This window comes from Capricornis sumatraensis, chromosome 15 (genome assembly GCF_032405125.1).
Source record: "Capricornis sumatraensis isolate serow.1 chromosome 15, serow.2, whole genome shotgun sequence".
NCBI lineage: Eukaryota > Metazoa > Chordata > Mammalia > Artiodactyla > Bovidae > Capricornis > Capricornis sumatraensis.
Window position 1 is genome coordinate 85,174,716 of NC_091083.1, and position 23,405 is coordinate 85,198,120.

The 23,405-nt window shown below is 47.2% G+C and overlaps 1 protein-coding gene across 1 annotated transcript in view; it reads left to right on the plus strand.

The window, feature by feature from the left end:
• Positions 1 to 2,701: 2,701 nt before the first annotated feature.
• The window catches only part of DOK5 (docking protein 5), a 146,150-nt gene continuing 125,446 nt past the window's right edge, over positions 2,702 to 23,405 (plus strand). Inside the window, exon 1 of the mRNA XM_068987372.1 lies at positions 2,702 to 2,828. Coding sequence (XP_068843473.1) covers positions 2,763 to 2,828 — 66 coding nt within the window. The 5' untranslated portion in view covers positions 2,702 to 2,762. The remainder of the gene's footprint in view (positions 2,829 to 23,405) is intronic.

Sequence of the window (23,405 nt, forward strand, 5' to 3'; positions counted from 1 at the left end):
TGTGGCTGTGTGTCTGACATGCACACTTGCGCTCTGTGCAACCCTACAAGCACTGTTTACATTGTGCATCTCTGCGAGTTAATACTTGCTCTTCAGCAGATTTTAAAAGTCATTTCATCCTCTTTTGGTGAGAGACTTAAACTTAAAGCATCATTTTCATTGAATGACAGCGTGATGACAGGGCTGATGGTATACTGTATAACAAAAAGGATTCTCCATGTCAGAAGGCTTGATTTTTGATGGCCCCAATTTAGTCTCAGTTCCTCTATGACACATTCTAGGGCGATTCTCTTCTTTAATCGACACCCATCAAACCAAGATGGCTCAAAGTCAGTGTTCCCAGTGAGAAAGATTCCTATAATCTTAGAGTTGAAAAACCTTTGAATGTCATCAGGTCAAAGAATCCACTAAATAAATGAATCCTTTCCTCAATAGCTCTGAGCAAAGATCACCCAGCCTTCATTCAGTCACCTCCAGGGGACACGAGCTGTCAGAGTTCTTACTCCATCTTTGACTCTGTGGACAGTGAGAGCAATTGTAAAGATTTTGGGAATCAACAGGAACCTCCCTCCCCCTGACATCTGTTCTACAGAAGGGGTATGTTATTGTTCAGTCACTGAGTCATAGCCGGCTCTTTATAACCCCGTGGACTGTGGCACGCCAGGCTCCTCTATCCCCTACAGTCTCCTGGAGTTTGCTCCAGTTCGCATCTATTGAGTCAGTGATGCTATCCAACCATCTCATCCTCCGCTGCCTACTTCTCCTTTTGCTTTTAACCCTTGCCAGCATCAGGGTCTTTTCCAATGAGTCAGGTCTTCACATCAGGTGGAACTTCAGCACTAGTCCTTCCGATAAATATTCAGGGTTGATTTCCTCTAGGATTGACTGGTTTGCTCTCCTTGCAGTCCAAGGGACTCTCAAGAGTCTTCTCCAGCACCGCAGTTCAGAAGCATCAGTTCTTTGGCCTCAGCCTTCTTTATGGCCCAACTCTCACATCCATCATGACTACTGGAAAGACTACCGTAGCTTTGACTATAGGGACCTTTGTTGGCGAAGTGATGTCTCTGCTTTTTAATATGCTGTCTAGGTTGGTCATAGCTTTCCTTCCAAGGGAAGGGATATGCCATTTCCTTCTCCAGGGGATCTTCCCTACCTGGGGATCGAACCCGGGTCTCCCGCATTGCAGGCACACATTTTACCTTCCGAGCCACCAGGGAATCCCGAAGGGATATAGGGCTTTGTTTACCATCAGAACTGGTGGCACATCCATCTCCCTTCTGGTGGAATCTGATTCAGATCTCTTTAATTCCTCTGAGCTTCAGTTTCTATAAAATGTAGCCCGTAGTACGTAGTTCCTTATTCCTTTAGCAGGATTACCATATTGCCTAATGCCTCCTTCCAAACAATGGTAGTCGTTATCAACTCAAACAGGTTTCAGGAAGGCAGTGCAGCCAGGGCCAGGTGGGTGTGCAACGGTCCCCCTTTCGTCCTGTTCTGTAGGTTGCACCCTGCAATGGCCATGAACATGAACCCTATAAGGGAGGGCACCTGTGGGGTGTGTGAGAGTTTCCATGAGTCTGGCTAAGGGCTTAGAGGGTACCTGACACAAAGGATTTACTCAGCGTCTGCTCTGGGCCAGGCTTAGCGGGTACAGGTATTAATGAGGCCAAGGGTCAACCTCTGGGAAACTCACAACCGGCCGGGAAAGACAGGCTCAAACAAGCAAAATGTGGAAAATGATATCACCGCAGGCTAAGTCCAGGATGCCAGGGAAATTCGAGGAAGCAGGCAGCTTAAGCCGGGACATTATCCCTCCCCTGCTATGCCAAGGTCAAGGCTAACTAACCACGACAACACCCACCCCCAGGCACACGCACAGCAGAGGCAAAAGCCAGTCCTTCTCGGGAGAGAGCTGGGAGTGCAGGCAGAGGAGGGGGAGACGCGGCTGAGAAAAGTGAAAGTCCCTCTCCATCTGAAAGGAGCTGGGGATCTCCGCGGGCGTGGGCGAGGCGCGGGGGCGCGCAGGGCAACTCCGGGTCCCGGGGAGCGGCGGGTCGGAGGCCCGGATCCGGCCAGGTGGGCGCGAGAGGGGTGGAGGGGAGAGAGCGCCGTCAAGGCTGTCTGCCTGCGGGCGGCCGGCGGCTCCTCCGGCTCCCCCTCCCCCGTCCCCTACCCCCCCGCCCCTCCTCTCCCCACTCGCCCCGGGAGGCCGGGGCCGGATCCCTGAGCGCCGCCCCTCCCTGCCCCTGCCCCTCCTTCCCCCTGCGCCTCCTCCCTCCTCCTCCCCTCCCCTCTCCCCCTCCTCCCCCTCCCCTCCCCTCTCCCCCCGCCTGGCAGAAGCGGGGCCGGATCCCTGAGCCCCACCCCTCCCTGCCCGTGCCCCTACCCCTCCTCCCCCTCCCCCCCACCCCTCCCCCTCCCCTCCCCCTCCCCTCCCCCTCCTCCTCCCCTCCCCTCTCCCCCCGCCTGGCAGAAGCGGGGCCGGATCCCTGAGCGCCGCCCCTCCTCCGAGCGGGCCGGCCGATGAGTCAGCTGACGCGGGCGCCCCAGCCGCGCCGGCTCCCCGCGCTCCCCGAAGTGGCTGCTAGCCGGCCGCCCCCTTCCAGGCTCGCGGACTGGCAAGCGATGCGCGCCTCCTGACGCCGCGCGGAGCCGCCGCCGCTCGGTCTGCGCTGTCTCCCCAGGCCCAGCCCAGAGCCCCGTGCTGACCCGAGGCCACTTGGGGCGCGCGCTGGGCGCGGGGGGCTCGCCGGCCGCCCGGGATGGCCTCCGGTTTCAATGACATCGTGAAGCAAGGCTACGTGAGGATCCGGAGCCGCCGCCTGGGGGTGAGTGTGGACCCTTCCTCCCGCCCCCCCGGCGCGGGTTCAGGGTCCCGACCCCCGGCCAGCGTCCCTGGGGGTCCCCGGCGCGCTGCGCCGCGCCTTCCCGGCTGGAGCGCCGCCGGGGCAGCCGCTGGAGCCGCTCTCGGTGTGTCGCGGGTCGATCTTTGTCTCCGGGTGACTTGGCTTTCCGTCCGTGGCCGCGTGTCCGCCTCGGTAGCCTCTGGAGCCCATCGAATGGAAATAAATATTTCTCGGTAGCCATGGGAGTCGGCGCCGAGGAACCCGGGCGGGGGCGCCGAGCCTGCCGGGTGTCCCGGTGCCCGCACCCGCCGCCAGCTTCGCTCCAGCGCGGGTGGGGGACGGATCGGCCCCGCGAGGAAGGGCGGCCGCTCTGGGTGCGAAGCGGGTCGGTGACCCCCCGACCCCGGAGAGACGCTTCTGCCAAGAGAAAGGCTCTTTTCGGAACTCCGGGCCGTGGACATGACCCGGCCCAGGAGCTGGCGAAGGCGCCGTGGGTAGAGGTCCGCGTCCTGAGCCTGGGCAGGGGATGTGCTGCTGGAGTACACGCCGGATGCCCAGCGGAAGGCTGGCTGTTTAGGGCGCAGCGAGCACCTGGCGCGGAGCTGGCGCTCTCTCTCCAACTATGTGCTGAAAGGAAGGGCGGCTGAGCCGGAGGGCACTGGGTGGACGGGTGTTGGCCCAGGGATGGGTCTCCTTTAAAACTCCCGCTCTGTGGCCCTTCTCCCCTTTGCTCTTCATTGGCGAACTTCAGAGAGAACTTACTCTGCTTCTCTTCGGGCTTGAGTGAGGATGGCTAAGGAATTCTTGAGGGAGGAAGAGGATACTGGAATGATTTTTTTGTTTTTTTTTAATTTCAAACCGCCTCATTTCTCTTTGCTTTGTGTCAGGCGCTGTTGCTGCTTTTTTTTCGTTGTGTTCTTTGGGGCGAGGGAGTTGGGGGGAGAAGAGTTTACTTTGCTAATGTCAGAAATGGTAATATCAGTAATGGCCACAGGGACAACGTAAACATCTTTCTCCACAAATATATGTCATTGGCACTGTTCTCTTATTTGATCTTTGGACTTGTTAATGCATTAGATAATTTTACTGGAAATTGAAATCTCACCGTGTTGAACAGCTAGACAGGAAAGCCTGCTGGTGGGAAATATCCACAACTATTAAAGGCTCTTACCTGATTTGTTCCGGCCCTTTGCTTTCCTTCTTCCTTCTCCCTTTTCTCCCTCTCTTTTTTTCCTTTATTTTCTTCCTTTCTTTCCCTGCTGGTTACCATTTTTTAGCAACTATGTCGTGTATAATTGTGAATATACAAATATATAATTAGGGAGCAGTGTAAGAGAACTAAGCAGTCCCTATCAACTGTAAGTTTCCTTGGTTTTCTTTCCCTGCTATGCAGACATTCTGATCAACAGGAACAGCTTTTGTTAGGGTACTTAACCTAATGACTCTCATACAAAGGGTCAGAAATAATAGGAACTTTATATTTTTCATAACCTAGTGGGCCAGCCAAGTGTTACAGTGTTACAAGGAGCATTTGAAAACACCATTCTAATTTCAGATTTACCCCATCGTGTCAGTTGAGGAAATGGATGAGATATCCATCCTGTGCTAGAGAGCACTCCAATAGAAAGAGGATGTGAATTATTAATGTGCAAAATGTGAATTATGCATAAGGATCAGTTTATGCCACATTGTGACACATGGTGATTTATTTGAGAAACTAGTTGCCATAACTTTCTAGTTTATAGTAATTGAGACTTTTTCCTGTAATATTACTACTGATACAGCATAGTCCCATGTGTGTGCCAGTGCTTTTGGACAGGTATATGAAGGAAACGAAGGGTAGTTTACTTTGCGTTTACTTTATATGCTAGAGTGTTTTGGATGCCAACAGAAGTGTACTTTGTTAGGATTTATTCACTGTGTCGGTGTTAATACCCAAATAGATTTTGGAATATTTATTGAATGATTGTTCATGGAGAGAAAAGGTCAAAAATAATCAAAATCTAGTTTTATTTGTTCAGTTTGGTTTTATCACCAGTCAATTTTAAAAAGTGTTCTAAATAGTATGATTTATGATTAGAAGCTGAGGAGGCTGTTGGAACCACTGCAAGCTACAGTTTTAATGGAGGCGTCAAGAAGAATGCATTGGGAAAATGGCACAGGGACCTTCAGTCTAAAGAAAGAAATGTTAGTGGAGCTGATCGAGGCAGAAGATAGCTGAGAACAGCAAGCAGCATGTGTAAGTCTCGAGAGTAGTAGGACTTTCCGTTAGTACACTGCAGGTGCTCAGTTCGTGCAAGCTGAACATGGATTGAACTAAGTGAACGCCTGACTTTGCGATTCATAAGCCTCTTGAAGAACCAGTATGGCACGGTGGCTTTATTAATGGAATCCAGACAAGTGTCTGAGGATTAGAACCATGTTTAGGAGAGTTTATAATTAAACAAGAAAACAACATTTCATGGTGAGCAGCTGTTGTACCTAGGAATGCCCCTGCAGATTTGGAAAAAGAAGAAAAGAGACAAACTCTCCTTCTGTTACTTGTTAGCTTTGTGACCCTTGACTTCTCTTGGCCTCAGTTTTCTTATCTATACAGTGGATGGTGTTTAACGATGCTGTGAACTTCAGATAAGATAATATCTATGAAAATGCACTGAAAGCATACAGCTTTGGTTCTGATTGCCTCATTTCTTTGGTATAATTAGAGATGAGTTAGGGTTGGTGGAAGGATATAGGAATTATTGATTTCCTTATCTTTCTACCTAGAAGTGTCCAAAGGCGTATATATTTATGCAGTTTTCATTGGATGCAGTTTTTACAAATACAGTACATTAAGTGATTTGTGATATTTTTGTTGTTGTTATTTAATACTGATTTATTTCTCACGAGGGACCAAGAAAATATACACTGCAAACATGCGGCGCCGTCTGCAAGGGGCTCATGTCACAGTCACAGGCCGACTATTATTGAGTTCCTTGTCCTCACTTGGTGTGTGCCGAGTCTGTGAGTCGTGTCCGACTCTGCGACGCTGTGGACCGTATCCTGTCAGGCTCCTCTGTCCATGGGATTCTCCAGGCAAGAATCCTGGAGTGGGTTGCCAGCCCCGCCTCCAGGGGATCTTCCCCACTCAGGGACTGAACCCGTGGCTCTTATGTCTCCTGCACTGGGAGGCGGGTTCTTTACCACTAGCGCCACCTGGGAAGCCCTGCCCTCACACACACTTGTAGTTATCCCCACAAAAACACAGTATGCAAGGCACACACACACACACATACACAAATATAATACATTTAAGTGATTTTTCAACAAGGCATGAGACATTCTAAGACCATCCCTGTTCAGATGGGCCTCGGTAAGTGGTCACCTTTAGTTGAGATACTAAGCCGTTTAAGTGGTTAAGCAGTCAAATATTTGTAGTCTTGCTTTTTTCTATAAACATCGAAAAGCTTAGAAATGCACCTCGTTTACCTCAGAAGAAGCCTCTGTATCTTCAGGTCTTTATTCTCCAGCCTCATCTCCGTTGGTTCATGGAGCTGTCCAGTTGGGCCCTGGGGCTGCATTTGTTCAGGAGCCTTGATGGCACTGCTTTGGGGGATGGCGGGGGGTGGGGGGGGCGGGGTCTGTCCATAGTTGTTTGGCAAATCCACTAAAGGCATTAAACCTGCGTTTTTAGAGGTGTGGTGAATCAGGTGACTTGCACATCATTAGCAATGGCCCTGAGTTTGAGCACACTCTGGGAGTCATGAAAGACGGGGAGGCTGGTGTGCTGCAGTCCACGGGGCCGCAGAGAGCCGGGCGCGCCTGGGCGACTGAACCGCGGCAGCAGCCTGCCGTGGGGCGCAGATGGCATCGCACGACTGCTCCACTCGGCCTCTCCCCTCGCAGTGGAGGGGATTCCCAGGCAGTAATTGCCGGGACGTGTCCACCCGGCGAGTCTCAGACCTGCTGACTTTATCTCCATGCGGTTCCCATTGACTACTTGGTTTTATTTACTTTTTAACATTTATTTACTTATTTGGCTGTGCCGAGTCTTAGTTGCAGCCTGTGGGATCTAGTTCCCTGACCAGGAATCAGGTGCCTCGCATCGGGCGGGTGGAGTCTTAGTCCCTGGACCACCAGGAAGTCCCTGGGCGGGAGGGTGGGTTAGCCGCTGCGTCAGGGAAGTCCCCGTTTGCCTCTAAACAGGATCTCTGTGCTCTTCTCCCATCAAGCCCACATCTTCATCTGATCGGCTGCTAGTCTCAGACTTAATATATCCAACAGCCCATTTTTTCATCCTAGCCGGCTTCTCCTGGAGTCTGTATCTCAGCTACTGTCAGTTCAGTTCCGTTCAGTCACTCAGTCGTGTCCGACTCTTTGCGACCCCATGAATCGCAGCACGCCAGGCCTCCCTGTCCATCACCAACTCCCGGAGTTCACTCAGACTCACGTCCATTGAGTCAGTGGCCATCCAGCCATCTCATCATCTGTCATCTCCTTCTCCTCCTGCCCCCAATCCCTCCCAGCATCAGAGTCTTTTCCAATGAGTCAACTCTTCGCATGAGGTGGCCAAAGTACTGGAGATTCAGCTTCAGCATCATTCCTTCCAAAGAAATCCCAGGGTTGATCTTCAGAATGGACTGGTTGGATCTCCTTGCAGTCCAAGGGACTCTCAAGAGTCTTCTCCAACATCACAGTTCAAAAGCATCAATTCTTCGGTGCTCAGCCTTCTTCACAGTCCAACTCTCACATCCATACATGACCCCTGGAAAAACCATAGCCTTGACTAGACGGACCTTAGTCGGCAAAGTAATGTCTCTGCTTTTGAATATACTATCTAGGTTGGTCATAACTTTTCTTCCAAGGAGTAAGTGTCTTTTAATTTCATGGCTACAGTCACCATCTGCGGTGATTTTGGAGCCCCAAAAAATAAAGTTTGACACTGTTTCCACTGTTTCCCCGTCTATTTCCCATGAAGTGATGGGACCAGATGCCATGATCTTCGTTTTCTGAATGTTGAGCTTTAAGCCAACTTTTTCACTCTCCTCTTTCACTTTCATCAAGAGGCTTTTTAACTCCTCTTCACTTTCTGCCATAAGGGTGGTGTCACCTGCATATCTGAGGTTATTGATATTTCTTCCAGCAATCTTGATTCCAGCTTGTGCTTCCTCCAGCCCAGCGTTTCTCATGATGTACTCTGCATAGAAGTGAAATAAGCAGGGTGACAATTTACAGCCTTGACGTACTCCTTTTCCTGTTTGGAACCAGTCTGTTCTAACCGTTGCTTCCTGACCCGCATACAGCACTGTAGGTCCCGGTACTTTGGTCGCCCGGGTGAAAATCAGTCAAGCAGTCAGACAAGCAAGCAGCGAAGGATCGAAGCTTCGCCTCTGGTCTCGCTCCTCCCCTCACCTCTCACCGTCTCTGGTCTCGCTCCTCCCCTCACCTCTCACCGCCACGGCCAGTCCATCACAGAATGCTGTAAGCTTTGTTTGGGAAGTATAGCTAGAGTCCCATGACCTCTCACACCATCTGCCACTACCACCCTGGCCCAAGCCCCCAGATACTGTCATACCCTCCTGGTTTATCTCCCTCACTGCTCAGACCACCAGAGCCTTTCCCTGCGATCCAGAGTGGCGGCCTGCCGCCGGCTCCCAGGTCCTGTGCTGACGCAGAATGTTGGCTCTTGCTCTTCCCTCCGCCTGGAATATGGTTCCACCAGGTTATCGCCTCCTGGCCGTCTCCTCACCTCCTTCAACCTTTCTGCAAGTGCCGCCTTCTCATCGAAACCTTCCAGCCCTCCTGTCTTATCTCTTCCCTCCTTCTCTCCCTGTATCCCTTCCATTTTTTCTCTCTAGACTTAGCATCCACTTACCTGCTGATTTGTCTGTAGGTTTTACCTGTTGATTGCCTGTGTCTCCCAGATAGCGTGTGGAACTGTGTGAGGGCTGGGACGTCTCTCTCTTCATTATAGCTGAACCCCAGTGCCTGGAACAGTTTCCAGCATGGGGACGCTCTTGATGAAGGTTTATTGTGTGAATGAATGAGTGAATGCATCATTATAGCTGGACCCCAGTGCCAGCAGGAAGAAATACTTAAAAAAAGTATTGGATGAATGAATGAAACCATCAGTTATAGCTGAACCCCCAAGTGCCTGGAGCAGTTTCCAGCATGGAGAAGCGCTTGATGAAGATTTATTGAATGAATGAATGAATCCATTACTGTCTCCTGGTTTAAGAGCATGGGCTTTGACATGAGACTGTTAAAATCCCAATTCAGCAACTGTTTATGTGAGTTTTGGTGAGATACTTAATGTTAAGAAGCCTCAGTCTCCTGTAAAAATAGGGAGGCTCATAATGTCCGCCTAATAGAAGATCCTCATGAAAGGCTTAACACGGTGCCTGACGCAGCGGAAACCCTCCCAGTGCTTATCACCGCTCTCCCTCTCACCACCCGTGCTGTTGGAGGGTGATGATGCTTGCGTGGTGCTGTCACACCTCTTCTACTGCCACAGCCCTCATCCTCAGAGAGCTCACTCTTTAGTTAGGAGAACAGGTGTAACGTCTGTGAAGCAGTTACTGTACAACCACTGGTGCTAGGTCATGGCCAGGGGTATTGGCCATCGTAGACTCTTTCCTGATCCTTGGATACATGGCGGAAGTGTCAGGAGCAGAGAAACTCATCTGTATGCAAGTTTGGTTTGAGCAAGCTCAGCAGACAAGAGCAAAACTCTGTTAATTTGAGGATCTTTTTTTGGGAGCGGGGGCTGGGGGGCGGTGCTGGCAGAATAGATTTGAAAAGTTGGTTAATTAATGGCCAAATTTTAGGCGGAACTATTTTCTCATCCCTTTCGTTTCTTAATTTCACTTGACCCAGTCTGCCAGAGACGTTTCATTTTTCATTTAGGGTTTTGGGATGCAGAGATGATCAGGAATCTGCGCATTAAGTTATATTGCTTACTAACACTGAAATCATAGGAATGGAATAAATTAACCACACGCCATGAGTACGGTCGCTCAGTCGTGTCCGACTCTGCGACCCCTGGACTGTAGCCCCCAGGCTCCTCTGTCTGTGGGATTCTCCAGGCAGGAATGCTGGAGTGGGTTGCCATGTCCTCCTCCAGGGGGTCTTCCTGACCCAGAAATAGGACCCGTGTCTCCTGCCCTGGTGGGCAAAGTCTACCGCTGAGCCACCAGGGAAGTCCTGCCCTCAGTGCGTGAGTGTGTGTACACATGTGTGCACACAAGCACATGTAATCATTCAGTAAGATCCATGAAGCACCCTTTTCCTTCCTCAAGGAGAAGAGACTTGGAGGCTGGCTTCCTGTAGTGAAATTTATGGTCAGACTCTCACCTAAGACTATTTGGCTTCCCAGGTGGCACCAGTGGTGAAGAATCCGCCTGCAGAGCAGGAGACCCAGGTTCCATCCCCGGGTCGGGAAGATCCCCTGGAGAAGGGAATAGCAACCCTCTCCAGTGCTCTTGCTGGGAAATCCCATGGACAGAGGAGCCTGGCGGGCTGCAGTCCACGGGGCTGCAAAGAGTCGGACGCGACCATGCACGCACGTGCACACACACGCAAGAATACTTAGTGTTTCAGCCCCATCTGAATCCGCTTCACTGGTTTCATGTCGGAAGTTCTTTCCAGCTGGTATTTTAGTATCTTTATTTGATCGTCCTTGTGGATGGTGTAATTAATTATGCATAAAGTCAGCCTTTAATCATCAGCCCCAAAACTGATTTAAGCAGAGAATGGCCAATTTAGTGATTTTGTATGTAGACATAAACCAAATTATGGACGTGATCATTTCCCCCACATCTGCCAATGTATTTTTTAATAATATTCATGAGATGACTAGAAAGATTTATTTTTTAAGCAGTTTTGTGGATTATCTTTGGTATTTTAAGAATTCAGTTTTCATTCGGGGTATATTTGCTTTCATTTATTTTAACATACTCATTTTGAGAAGCTTAGGGAACACTACCCTAGATAAGACAGATGTGGTCAACATTTGTGGGGAATTCTGGGGCTGGTGTTATTAACATGAGATTAATATATTCACTCTAGTTAGGGAAGAATTCGTTTGAGCAACAGGTCAAATATTGAAGTGAAAAGGTATCTTCAGGTCTTTCTTTGTTTCATTTTCATGAAACGAGGGAGGGGAAATTTGATTTTCCTGTTACTCTAGGAATTTGGCTCTGACTGGGTGGGAATCAAATCTTCAGGGACTCTAAGCCAGGAAGAGACTAGCCTGCCTCCATTCTGCACACGCCCTGTTCCTGTGAATTTCAAAATTAATAGTTTAGAAATGCCACAGACATATGTGGACGTGGAAGTTAAAATAGCTTCTTTCTAGAATGCAGATGCCTGCATTTTGGATGAGGTTTTTCAGAGCAGTCGGCAGGCTGTGTTTATTTTACGAGTGTTCTAAGTCTCTGTCCGTGCCCCGGGTCTCAGAGAATGTAAGTGTTAGCTGTGTGTGGTGTGTTACGGATAGGGTGCAAATGATTTCCTCAGGTGATGCTTCGTAGCTTTTATGAGATTCTTAGAGGAATCTGGACTTTTGTGTCCCCAAACCGCTCACCTCCCACCCTGCAGATTTCCAAAACGGTGAAGCACCACTATCTCATTTTTTAAAATTAGAGTTTTGGGAACTTTATTGGTGCTCCAGTGGCTCAGACTCCAAGCTTCCACGGCAGGGGGCCCGGGTTCCAGCCCTGGTCAGGCAACTAGATCCCACGTGCCCCAGGACGTGTTCCCGGGCTGCAGCTGGAGACCGTGCTTGCTGCAGTGAAGACTGAGGTCCTGTGTGCTGCAGCTAAATCGAGGTGCAGCTTAAAAAAGAGTTAAATGTTAGCTTTTCCATAATCATAGGTTCAGAGGGGGTGCAGGAAAAGACGCAGGGACAGCCACGCCCTTCCCTCAGGCTCTCCCAGGGGTGACGCTTTTTGAATCTCCAGCATCACAGTCAGGATACTGGTATACCTGGGGTCGCAAAGAGTCGGACAGGTCTGAGTGACTGAACTGACCTGAACTGACTGATACCATCAAGGCATGGAGCCTCCGCCCACAGCACAGGCCTCCCCATTGTCTTTTAAAGCTGCCGCTTCATTGCCCCCACCCCCGCCCCACAGCCCTGAAGCCCTTTTTCTGTTTCTGTGGTTTTATCATTCATCATTTCACAAATACTATACCAGTGGGACCATGCAGTATGGAATGTCGTGGAGTTCTTTTAAACTCAGTGTGACCCTCTGGAATTGCGGTGGCTGTCGTGGGTTCTGTGGGTGTGGAGGGTTGGTGTTCAGTTGCTCAGTCATGCTCTTCGAACCCATGGACTGCAGCACTGCAGGCTTGCCTGTCCTTCACCACCTCCTGCAGCTCACCCAAACCCATGTCCACCCTCTGTCGTCCCCTTCTCCTCCTGCCTTCAGTCTTTCCGAGCATTCGGGTTTTTTCTCAGTGGCTCGTTGCGTTAGGTGGCCAACGTATTGGAGCTTCCATTTCAACATCAGTCCTTCGAATGAATATTCAGGGTTGATTTCCTTTACGATTGACTGTTTTGATCTCCTTGATGCCCAAGGGACTCTCAAGAGTCTTCTCTAACACCACAGTTTAAAAGCAACAGTTCCTTGGTGCTTTGCCTTCTTTCTAGTCCAGCTCTCACATGCATACATGATGACTGCAAAAACCATAGCTTTCACTACAGGGACCTTTGTCGACCAATTAATGTCCCTGCTTTTTAGTACATTGTCTAGGTTGGTCATAGCTTTTCTTCCAAGGAGCAAGTGTCTTTTAATTTCATGGCTGCAGTCACCATCTGCAGTGATTTTGGAGCCCAAGAAAATAAAGTCTGTCACTGGTTCCATCGTTTCCCCATCTATTTGCCATGAAATGATGGGATTGGATGCCATTCCTTTCTCCTTTTTACTGCTAAGCTGTAGTCCAGGGTATGGACGTGCCATAGTTTGTTTAGCTGTTCAAATACTGAGGGATATCTGGAGGGTGTTTTCCATTTTAGGCTCTTATAAATAGGTTGATGTGAATATTTGGGCTAGGGTTTTTGTGTGAATGTAAATTTTCGTCCCTCTAGGAAAATGCCCCAGGAGCACAATTGCTGTGTGTATTTGCAGTTGCATGTTTATATTTATAGGAAACCACCAAACTGTTTCACACTCTACATTCACAGCAGCAACACAGGGGTGATCCAGTCTCTGCATCCTTGCAGCGTTTGGGGTTGCTCCAGTTTTTGGTGGGAGCCTCGGCATAGACGTTCTCACGTGTGATCCCTCCTTGTGATGCTGAGCATTTTTTCACGTTCCAGTTTGTCAGCTATACTCACATTTTGGGAAAAAATGCCTATTCATGTCTTTTGCCCATTTTCTATTTGGGTTGTTTTTTAACTGTTGAGTTTTGAGAGTTCTTTGTATATTCTTGATATTAATCCTTTTCAGACATGTGGTTTGCAAATATTTTCTCTTACTCACTATGTAGCTTATCATTCTTATCCTCTTAACAAGGTCTAGCACAGGGCAGACGTTTCTAAGTTGATGAATTCCAATTAATCATTTTTTTTTTCTTTTCATACTAATGCTTTGCCCAGCCCAAGATCCCAACTATTTTTTCCTACTTTTTTCCCTAAATATTTTATAGTTTTACCTTTTACATTTAAGACTGTGGTCCATTTTGAGTCAATTTTTATATACAGTGTGCATTTTATGTGAAGGTTCGTTTTCTGCCCATGGATGTCCAGTTGGTCCAGGACCACTTGTTCAAACGCTGTCTATTTTCCACTGAGCTCATTTACGTTATCTGCTCCTAGGCCTCTGTTTATCCCACTGCTCTGTGTGTCTCCATTGTGCCTTGACGTGTCAACATGTGTCTACATGTGAAGCTACACTGTGTCTTGAAGTAGGGTAGACTGATTCTTCCCACTTTTGCTTTTTTGAAATTGTTTTTATTCTAAAGTTGAAATGATAAAGCTGAAAATTTGATCAACATATAGTGGGGAATAGTTATGTTTATTGAATCAAATGGGTATAGTAACTAATATTTTTATCAACTCGCTCAGTCTTTAACTGCGTCCGGCTGGGAGGAGGGATAATAGAATAAGGTCTTGGCCCACAGTCGGCGCTCAATGAGCATTAAATTCAATGAATAAAACCCTGAAATAACATTTTGCATATTCAGTTATGAACCGTACAGAAAGCCTAGCCTCTCATGAGTATGCATACTCAGAAATCCCAAGAAATCCCAAGAGTTTTGTAACATTCTGTTGAGTGGTGTTTGTAGGTAGCCCTGCTGCAGCATCCACGCTGCAGTCCTCAGCTCAGGACAAACGTGGAGACGGGCAGCCCGGCTGGAATAAGGGTGGCCTGGTTCCCCCGTCCTGCTGCTGGCCATCTGCTGTGACTAACGCGTGTCGCTGAACTTCTCTCGCCCCAGCTTCCACTGCAGCAAAGATGGAGGTGCCACGGTCTGACCTGCCTCCCTGCCCCGGAGCCAGAGGTGTGGCCGTGGACGCGGAGAGCCTGCCCGAGCACACTCCACATCCCACCTAGTCCCAGCTTGGCCTCCACAGTGCCCTCCTGTCGGCCTCCTGAGTGGAAAAGAGCAGAGAAAACTTGGGGCGGCCCTGCGCTGCTCTGCGCTGGGTCAGACCACAGAACCGGAACAGACGACTTGAAAACTTTCTGAATTTATGATTTGCTTTGGATTCGCAATGTTGAATTTCTCACCAAAAAAAGAAAAAGAAAGAAAGAAATAGATCCTCTTTACCTACAACAAAAGATGGCTTTTGCCTGTATCAGTTCTTTTTAATTTACTAGTATTTTACACTATATGTACATGGTCAAAAAATTGAAAAAGCAAAAAAGGATCGAATGAAGAGGAAAGTCCTCTCCTACTCCAGACTTGTCTCCATTTCCAGGCAATTCTAGGCGGATTCTTGGGTGTTTGTATGGAGATATTTATGTGTATAGGCATATATAAAAATGCTTGTGTCTGTGTGTGTGTGTAATTTGCTTTGCACGTTTGGGTTCATGTTGTTTAGTACTGTTACTCTATCTTTGCTCGTTTAACTTATGCTGGAGCACTTTTCTGAAATGTTTTTGGATTTCCAGTATTCACTTGGGCTTCCCTGGTAGCTCAGCAGGTAAAGAATCTGCCTGCAGTGCAGGAGACCCCAGTTTGATTCCTGGCTTGGGAAGACCCCCTGGAGAAGGGAAAGGCTACCCACTCCAGTATTCTGGCCTAGAGAATTCCATGGACTGCATAGTCCATGGGGTCACAAAGAGTCAGACATGACTAAGTGACTTTCACTTTATCAATATTTACTTATTTGGCTGTTCAGTTCAGTTCAGTTCAGTTCAGTCGCTCAGTCATGTCCGACTCTTCGCGACCCCATGAATCGCAGCACGCCAGGCCTCCCTGTCCATCACCAACTCCCGGAGTTCACTCACACTCATGTCCCTCAAGTCTGTGATGCCATTCAGCCATCTCATCCTCTGTCGCCCTCTTCTCCTCCTGCCCCCAATCCCTCCCAGCATCAGAGTCTTTTCCAATGAGTCAACTCTTTGCATGAGGTGGCCAGAGCACTGGAGTTTCAGCTTGAGCATCATTCCTTCCAAAGTAATCCCAGGGCTGATCTCCTTCAGAATGGACTGGTTGGATCTCCTTGCAGTCCAAGGGACTCTCAAGAGTCTTCTCCAACACCACAGTTCAAAAGCATCAATTCTTCGGCGCTCAGCCGTCTTCACAGTCCAACTCTCACATCCATACATGACCACAGGAAAAACCATAGCCTTGACTAGACGGACCTTAGTCGGCAAAGTAATGTCTCTGCTTTTGAATATGTTGTCTAGGTTGGTCATAACTTTTCTTCCAAGGAGTAAGCGTCTTTTAATTTCATGGCTGCAATCACCATCTGCAGTGATTTTGGAGCCCCCAAAATAAAGTCTGACACTGTTTCCACTGTTTCCCCATCTATTTCCCATGAAGTGATGGGACCAAATGCCATGATCTTCGTTTTCTGAATGTTGAGCTTTAAGCCAACTTTTTCACTTTCCTCTTTCACTTTCATCAAGAGGCTTTTTAGCTCCTCTTCACTTTCTGCCATAAGGGTGGTGTCATCTGCATATCTGAACTTATTGATATTTCTCCCGGCAATCTTGATTCCAGCTTGTGCTTCTTCCAGCCCAGCATTTCTCATGATATACTCTGCATAGAAGTTAAATAAGCAAGGTAACAATATACAGCCTTGACGCACTCCTTTTCCTATCTGGAACCAGTCTGTTGTTCCATGTCCAGTTCTAACTATTGCTTCCTGACCTGCATACAGATTTCTGAAGAGGCAGGTCAGGTGGTCTGGTATTCCCATCTCTTTCAGAATTTTCCAGCTCTGCAGGTGACCAGCTCCTGGGGTGGGGGTGGGGGTCTCCATGGGGCACAGTGGACAGAACCTCACAGCTGCCCTGCACCTGATGTGGCTTCCAGAGCCCTCCCAGGAGACTTTCTGGATGACATCTCCTTAGAATCTGCTTCCTGCTAGTAAACTCAATTTTCAGTTGCAAGCCTACAGCCCAGTCTCCCAAAGAGGGAGCCAAGACCTTGGCAAGAGTGTGTGTGGCTTGACTTGCTGGCCCATGGCTTCTGCCTGTATTTCACCCAGTGTTCTCAACACCAAAATGGTTCTTTAGTTCACTTTTCATAAAATGGAAGTTTGATGGCTTATTTCATTTCTTATGTTGTTAAAATGCGCCAATCTTTTCAACAGACTCATCTAATGAATGAATTAGGAAAATACTGCCTCTGGTTCGTTACCCTGCGTTTGGACTCGGTAAATTATTAATCCCAACCGTGGTTTTCTCTGAAAGGAAGAAGCTCCAAATAAACAGTCGGCAAGAACTGTATGCATATTATCCTTTACTGCCTGGAAGGCCTGATTACAGCTCTTTCTCCTGAGTACCTGTTTGGTGGTGGTTTAGTCGCTAAGTCATGTCTGACTCTTGCGACCCCATGGACTGTAGTCTACCAGGCTCCTCTGTCCATAGGATTTTCCAGGCAAGAATAGTGGAGCGGGTTGCCATTTCCACCTGTTTACACCATTATAAAAGGAGAATCCCGATTGTAACTTGTAGCCGGAGGGAAGGAAGATGCTTTGTCTGTGGGTTTGATTCCACTTTAATCCTGGACGGGCATCTGGCCGTCAGGTAGCCCACTGAAGGAGAGGAGAAAATTCGATTTTTCTTCAAAACTGTCACTTTCACTGGGCAACTGTGAATTTCCGGAGAACATTTGTAGCATGAATGGAGTTGCAGGAGATATGCTGACTGGCAGATGTTTCGCGATCGATTAAAGATTTAGAAAGAAGTACGCTTCCCCGGGCTACTGGACTACCTTTAATGAGACTGACAGCTTTACACACGGGACTGAGAAACTTCTTTATCAAACAGAAGGAAATTTCTGAAGTGGAATCCGTTTGAGAGAGATGGATACAAGATAAAGCCTGTGAAGCAGTTTCGACGTTTTACTGGCGTTTACCTTTGTAGTTTCTTTTTCAGAGACAGATGAAGCTGGGTCTTTCAAAGATGAAAAGGATAATTTTGTTAGACTAATTTCTCTAATATTAACTCAAAGAATGGGTCAACTCTCTGCCAGTTAAGGTCATGCATTCTGGAGAATTTGTAATCATGACTTGAGTTGGGCATTAGGCATATGGAGTTAGAAATTAGCACATTTTCATCTTCTCTTGTAAAGGTTCAAATGGAGAAAGACATTGGCATATTAGTTGAGGAAATGACTAGCAGGGAGACTGTCAGTGTCTTTAGAAGGATGTATCTTACTATTCTCCGAACGAGAGAAGCAGGCAAGGGAAGATTATGTTAAATTTAAGGAACAACATAGAAAAAAAGAATAATATCAGTTCAGGCTTTGAAACCAGAGGGAGGAGAAAAGGACTAGGATAATTAGACCTTCGTGGTGTAAAGAGAGTTGGTGTTAACTTGTTTGATCCCTGTGTTTTACTGATAGGGTAACTGAAGCCAAGAGTGATTTCATGACTTCTCATCCCTCAGAAATCGTATTTTTAAGCTATGAAATCTACAATGTGAAATTATCTTGATATATTGTGAAGTGTGCAAAAAACAAGTGGCAGAAAAAAGAGAAATTTTGGCACAGAGGTGTGCACATAAGGTTTTGTGTGTGAGCATAGAAAAATGAAGGAGGGGATCGCTTCTGGTCATACGTCTTGTATAGCAGCTGTGCTTTCGTCTAAGAAGTGGGACGCTGTGGGTAAAGTGAGATGCGTGGTCATTTGCTTTTTAAATTTTATGCTTTTAAATTTATTTACCCATTTGTTTATTTTTAGTGATGCACATTTGTGCCTTTTGTAGTACAATAAAAGGATAGTATCATGACCCTCAGTGGCCAGACCTGGAGGGCAGTGGTTGGAAGACGACTTTATTTTTAGTGCACATATTTTACTTCTGAATTAAGAATTCATTCTCTACGTGGCAAGGGCATATCCTCATCTGTTGTCTTATCCTGAAAGACAACATCCAGTAACATCACTGACTTTTCCTCTCATGCATCTCTTTGGAACACGGGAGAGTCACAGATCCTGTTCATTCCTGTGTGAAGTCATCACATGCGACCTCCACCGAGCCATGTGACTCGGCCATGTGACTTTCTGCACCCTAGCATAATCATTATGGCTTTGCCAAAAACATTGTAAGACATCCTCCCAATTCTAATGAAATGTACTCTCCTTTAGTGATCACTGTTCATGTTTTAATTAGGACTGTTGAGAGCTCAGGGTTTCAGCAACATCTCACGATCATAACCTTTACAGATTACATGGTCATTTTACATATCATATTAAGTTTATCAAGGGAAGAGCAACAACTCTAGTTTGTCAAGAGAGAAAGATGGGATTTGAACTCTATATTCAAATATTTAAGCTTGGCAGGCAGCTTCAGCAGTGAGAGACTCTGGTCCCTTTGGAGAAAGGCGAGAAGGAAATTGGGTCAGATTTTCAGAACAAATCAAGCTGACTTGGAGTTTCAGTGTATCTTGATAATACGTTCACTTCCGATGTTCTGTGTCATTTTGCACGTGTTAATGTTTGGTCTTAGCTAGCAAAATTACGTCCAGTCTTTCAGAGCCATGTTCTTGGGGAAGTGTGTAAATCGTGGAGCCCGAATCTTTTGTTTAGGATAATAATAGAATGCAAGGAAAAATCATGTCCCTTCGAGCTAGTTTTGTAAAGATTTGTTTCCAAAAGCTATTGAATAGTATTTTTGTAGGTTTTGACCCTCCAGCCAAATAAAGATTTTTCTGTGGAAGAATAAAGTCAGCTAATTGCCATGTCAGTGTGGTTGGTTGTAATTTGTAGAGATGTGGAAATATTGATAGAAATGATTAGGAACTCTATGAATCAATGTAGTGAATTTTGACCTAACAATAATAGCTGGTTCCAGTATGATTTGATAATAGTTGGGCACTTAATCATAGTTGGGGCATTAGGCAAAGCTGTGTGTACACATACGGGGGATGAGTTGCGACTCATGAGCGCATTTTATAAATGAGCAGTGAAGGTGAGAGCAGTGACATGCACGTTCTAGGTCATGTCCCAGCGACACGAAAGCAGGACGAACTTGGCACCGAGCTTGGGCACATTTCACGGCCTCTTGGAACAGCATTTTCATGACTGAGCAGCTGAGCATGGTGGTGGTACTCCCTTTGGAAGGGGAGTGACAATTCTTCAATGCCATGTTGGATTTTCTGCGTTCATCATCTTTTTGAATCTAACACTGTAAAGCACGTTTTATTAGGTTCGCTTAAAGTTTCAGGAAAGTCAGGATCAGAGAAGCTCGAAGTTGTGGAGAACGGCAGAAACGGCCAATGAGCGGTTTCGAGCTTCTCCACCTGGGGTCCCACTGTCGGGATAGTTCTGTTATTCACACCAACACGGAGGCAGGCGCACCCAGAAGTTTCTTCCGGTGGTGTGCGGACCAGAGAGTGCTGAGTCGCACGCCGCTCCCGGAGACTGCTTCTGGGATGTGCAGCTTGTGCTGCGTCACTTCACTGCTGCTGAGCCAGTTTTAGTGGGATGGATGCTAAGTGGGAGGAGTCACCGCCTCCATCCTATCTGGCCAACGTAGAAGGGCCTTTAGTGTTGCTAAGATCAAGGCACAGAGAGCTGAAGTAATTCACCAGGGCCACACAGACAAGACCCCCACCTCCGTCCCTGTGGCTCATCACACTGCGTGGATGAGTGCACAGCACACTGGCTACATCTGGGTTTGAATTCATTCTCAAACTTTTATGATAGACTATCTTTGTCCTCCTTTTACAGGTGAATGATTTAGGCTTATCAGTCCAGTTCAGTTCAGTCACTCAGTTGTGTCCGACTCTCTGTGACCCCATGAATCGCAGCATGCCAGGCCTCCCTGTCCATCACCATCTCCCAGAGTTCACTCAGAGTCACGTCCATCCAGTCCGTGATGCCATCCAGCCATCTCATCCTCAGTCGTCCCCTTCTCCTCCTGCCCCCAATCCCTCCCAGCAGCAGAGTCTTTTCCAATGAGTCAACTCTTCACATGAGGTGGCCAAAGTACTGGAGCTTCAGCTTTAGCATCATTCCTTCCAAAGAAATCCCAGGGCTGATCTTCTTCAGAATGGACTGGTTGGATTTCCTTGCAGTCCAAGGGACTCTCAAGAGTCTTCTCCAACACCACAGTTCAAAAGCATCAATTCTTTGGTGCTCAGCCTTCTTCACAGTCCAACTCTCACATCCATACATGACTACTGGAAAAACCATAGGCTTGACTAGACAGATCTCAGTCGGCAAAGTAATATCTCTGCTTTTGAATATGCTGTCTAGGTTGGTCATAACTTTTCTTCCAAGGAGTAAGCATCTTTTAATTTCATGGCTGTAATCACCATCTGCAGTGATTTTGGAGCCCAGAAAAATAAAGTCTGACACCGTTTCCACTGTTTCCCCATCTATTTCCCATGAAGTGATGGGACTGGATGCCATGATCTTCATTTTCTGAATGTTGAGCTTTAAGCCAACTTTTTCTCTCTCCTCTTTCACGTTCATCAAGAGGCTTTTTAGTTCCTCTTCACTTTCTGCCATAAGGGTGGTGTCATCTGCATATCTGAGCTTATTGGTATTTCTCCCGGCAATCTTGATTCCAGCTTGGGTTTCTTCCAGCCCAGTGTTTCTCATGATGTACCCTGAATATAAGTTAAATAAGCAGGGTGACAATATACAGCCTTGACGTACTCCTTTTCCTGTTTGGAACCAGTCCGCTGTTCCATGTCCAGTTCTAACTGTTGCTTCCTGACCTGCATACAGGTTTCTCAAGAGGCAGGGCAGGTGGTCTGGTATTCCCATCTCTTTCAGAATTTTCCACAGTTTATTGTGATCCACACAGTCAAAGGCTTTGGCATAGTCAATAAAGCAGAAATAGATGTTTTTCTGGAACTCTCTTGCTTTTTCCATGATGCAGAGGATGTTGGCAGTTTGATCTCTGGTTCCTCTGCCTTTTCTAAAACCAGCTTGAACATCAGGGAGTTCATGGTTCACGTATGTATTGCTGAAGCCTGGCTTGGAGGGTTTTGAGCATCACTTTGCTAGCGTGTGAAGTATTTAGGCTTATAGAGAGTGTATGATCCAGTCACGGTTGCCCTGCTAGTGACAGGAGGTTCAGGAAGTTCAGACCACCCTCTCTCTGCTTAACCTCTGCAAGGCAGGTCCATAGGCCCAGTCTTTGGAACGTTGGTGTCAGTAACAGGACTCACTGGACATTTTGGGTTTTGCTCCTGCAAACCTGCCTCTTTTAGGTCCTTTTCTTGCAGGACGCTTCGCCTGATGCTCTGAAAGTAAGAAATGTGGAAGCTGCTAATGAGGAAAAGAGTGAGAAATGGATTTCAGTGAAATCAAAGTGGACGCCATGTACGTAATTGACTTGGAAACCGATGACAGGAGAGCGCAGCTGGGCGTCTGGGCGTCTTTGTGAGTCTTTTCATTCCTTTAGGAAAATAGGCTAGTGGTCTAAAGCTGGGCTCCATATACAGGATCTCCAGAAGAATTTTAATAACCAAGATCGTCTCATTCAATATAAATTTGAACATGGGACACAAAAGAGACAGGAGAGACCACGGTGATGGCAATCAATCTTTTCTCTTTGTACTGTTTCAGTTTTGCTAGGTTTTCCCTGTAATGAAATTATATAAACCTAGTACCCCAGTGGCAACCCACTCCAGTGTTCTTGCCTGGAGAATCCCAGGGACAGGGGAGCCTGCTGGGCTGCCATCTGTGGGGTCGCACAGAGTCGGACACGACTGAGCGACTTAGCAGCAGCAGCAGCAGCAGCACCCCCAAAACAAGGGTGCTATTTTAGTATATCTCTTTCCATTTCCCCCCATGCTTCTAAAATTTTTCATGGTTGTAGCTGTTATATATTTATAGTGTCATAGCCTGTGTATGTTTTAAAATGTTTATACACATTTTCCTAAATGGTTACATAATCTTTCAAACTATAACTTTAACATCTCTAGTACTCTGTTAGTAGGTACGCAACCTACTTGATAGTTAACAACTGTCTTAACTTAACTTAACTTTGTTTCTAATTCAAATAATGCTCAGGCTTACATTTTTGACCATGTTTAGATTATACCTTAATAATCAATGTGATTATGAGGCTAGAGCGTTTAAATATTTTTATGACCATTGATTGGAGAAGGCAATGGCACCCCACTCCAGTGCTCTTGCCTGGAAAGTCCCATGGACGGAGGAGCCTAGTAGGCTGCGGTTCATGGTGTCGCGAAGAGTCGGACACGACTGAGCGGCTTCCCTTTCACTTTTCACTTTCATGCATTGGAGAAGGAAATGGTAACCCACTCCAGTGTTTTTGCCTGGAGAATCCCAGGGACAGCGGAGCCTGGTGGGCTGCCGTCTATGGGGTCGCACAGAGTTGGACACGACTGAAGTGACTTAGCAGCAGCAGCAGCATGACCATTAGTATACATTATGAATTAACTTGCCTAAGATCCTTAGCAGTTTATCCTGCTATCAGGAATGTGTGAAGTGATAAAGGCCAGTTTTTAAGACGAGAAATCTAGCAGCCTGCCATAGATGAAGCTGACATTCTCTTTGTTTCACCGTCTTCCGCTCACTGATTATAGAACATGGCTCTGAATCTTGAACTCAGTAATAAAGTCATAACCACAGTCTTCCATGTAAATTTCTGCCCTTAGCATGAAAATATATAGGGTGTTTTGTGATTTCTTTCCTTCAGACACTCTGAAGATTCTTTAGCTCAGTTAGGAATTTCATTATAATTAGAGAAAAATTAGATATGCTCTTTGCGATGGACATGAGTTTGAGTAAGCACCAGGAGTTGGTGATGGACAGGGAGGCCTGGCGTGCTGCAGTCCGTGGGGTCGCAAAGAGTCGGACACGACTGAGCGACTGAACTTGCAGTGGTGAGCCATGCTGTCTTCAGCCCATTGAGAACTTCTGCCAAATGAGCTCAATGACCGTTTTGATTTCATTTGTTCCAGAACTGGAAAGAG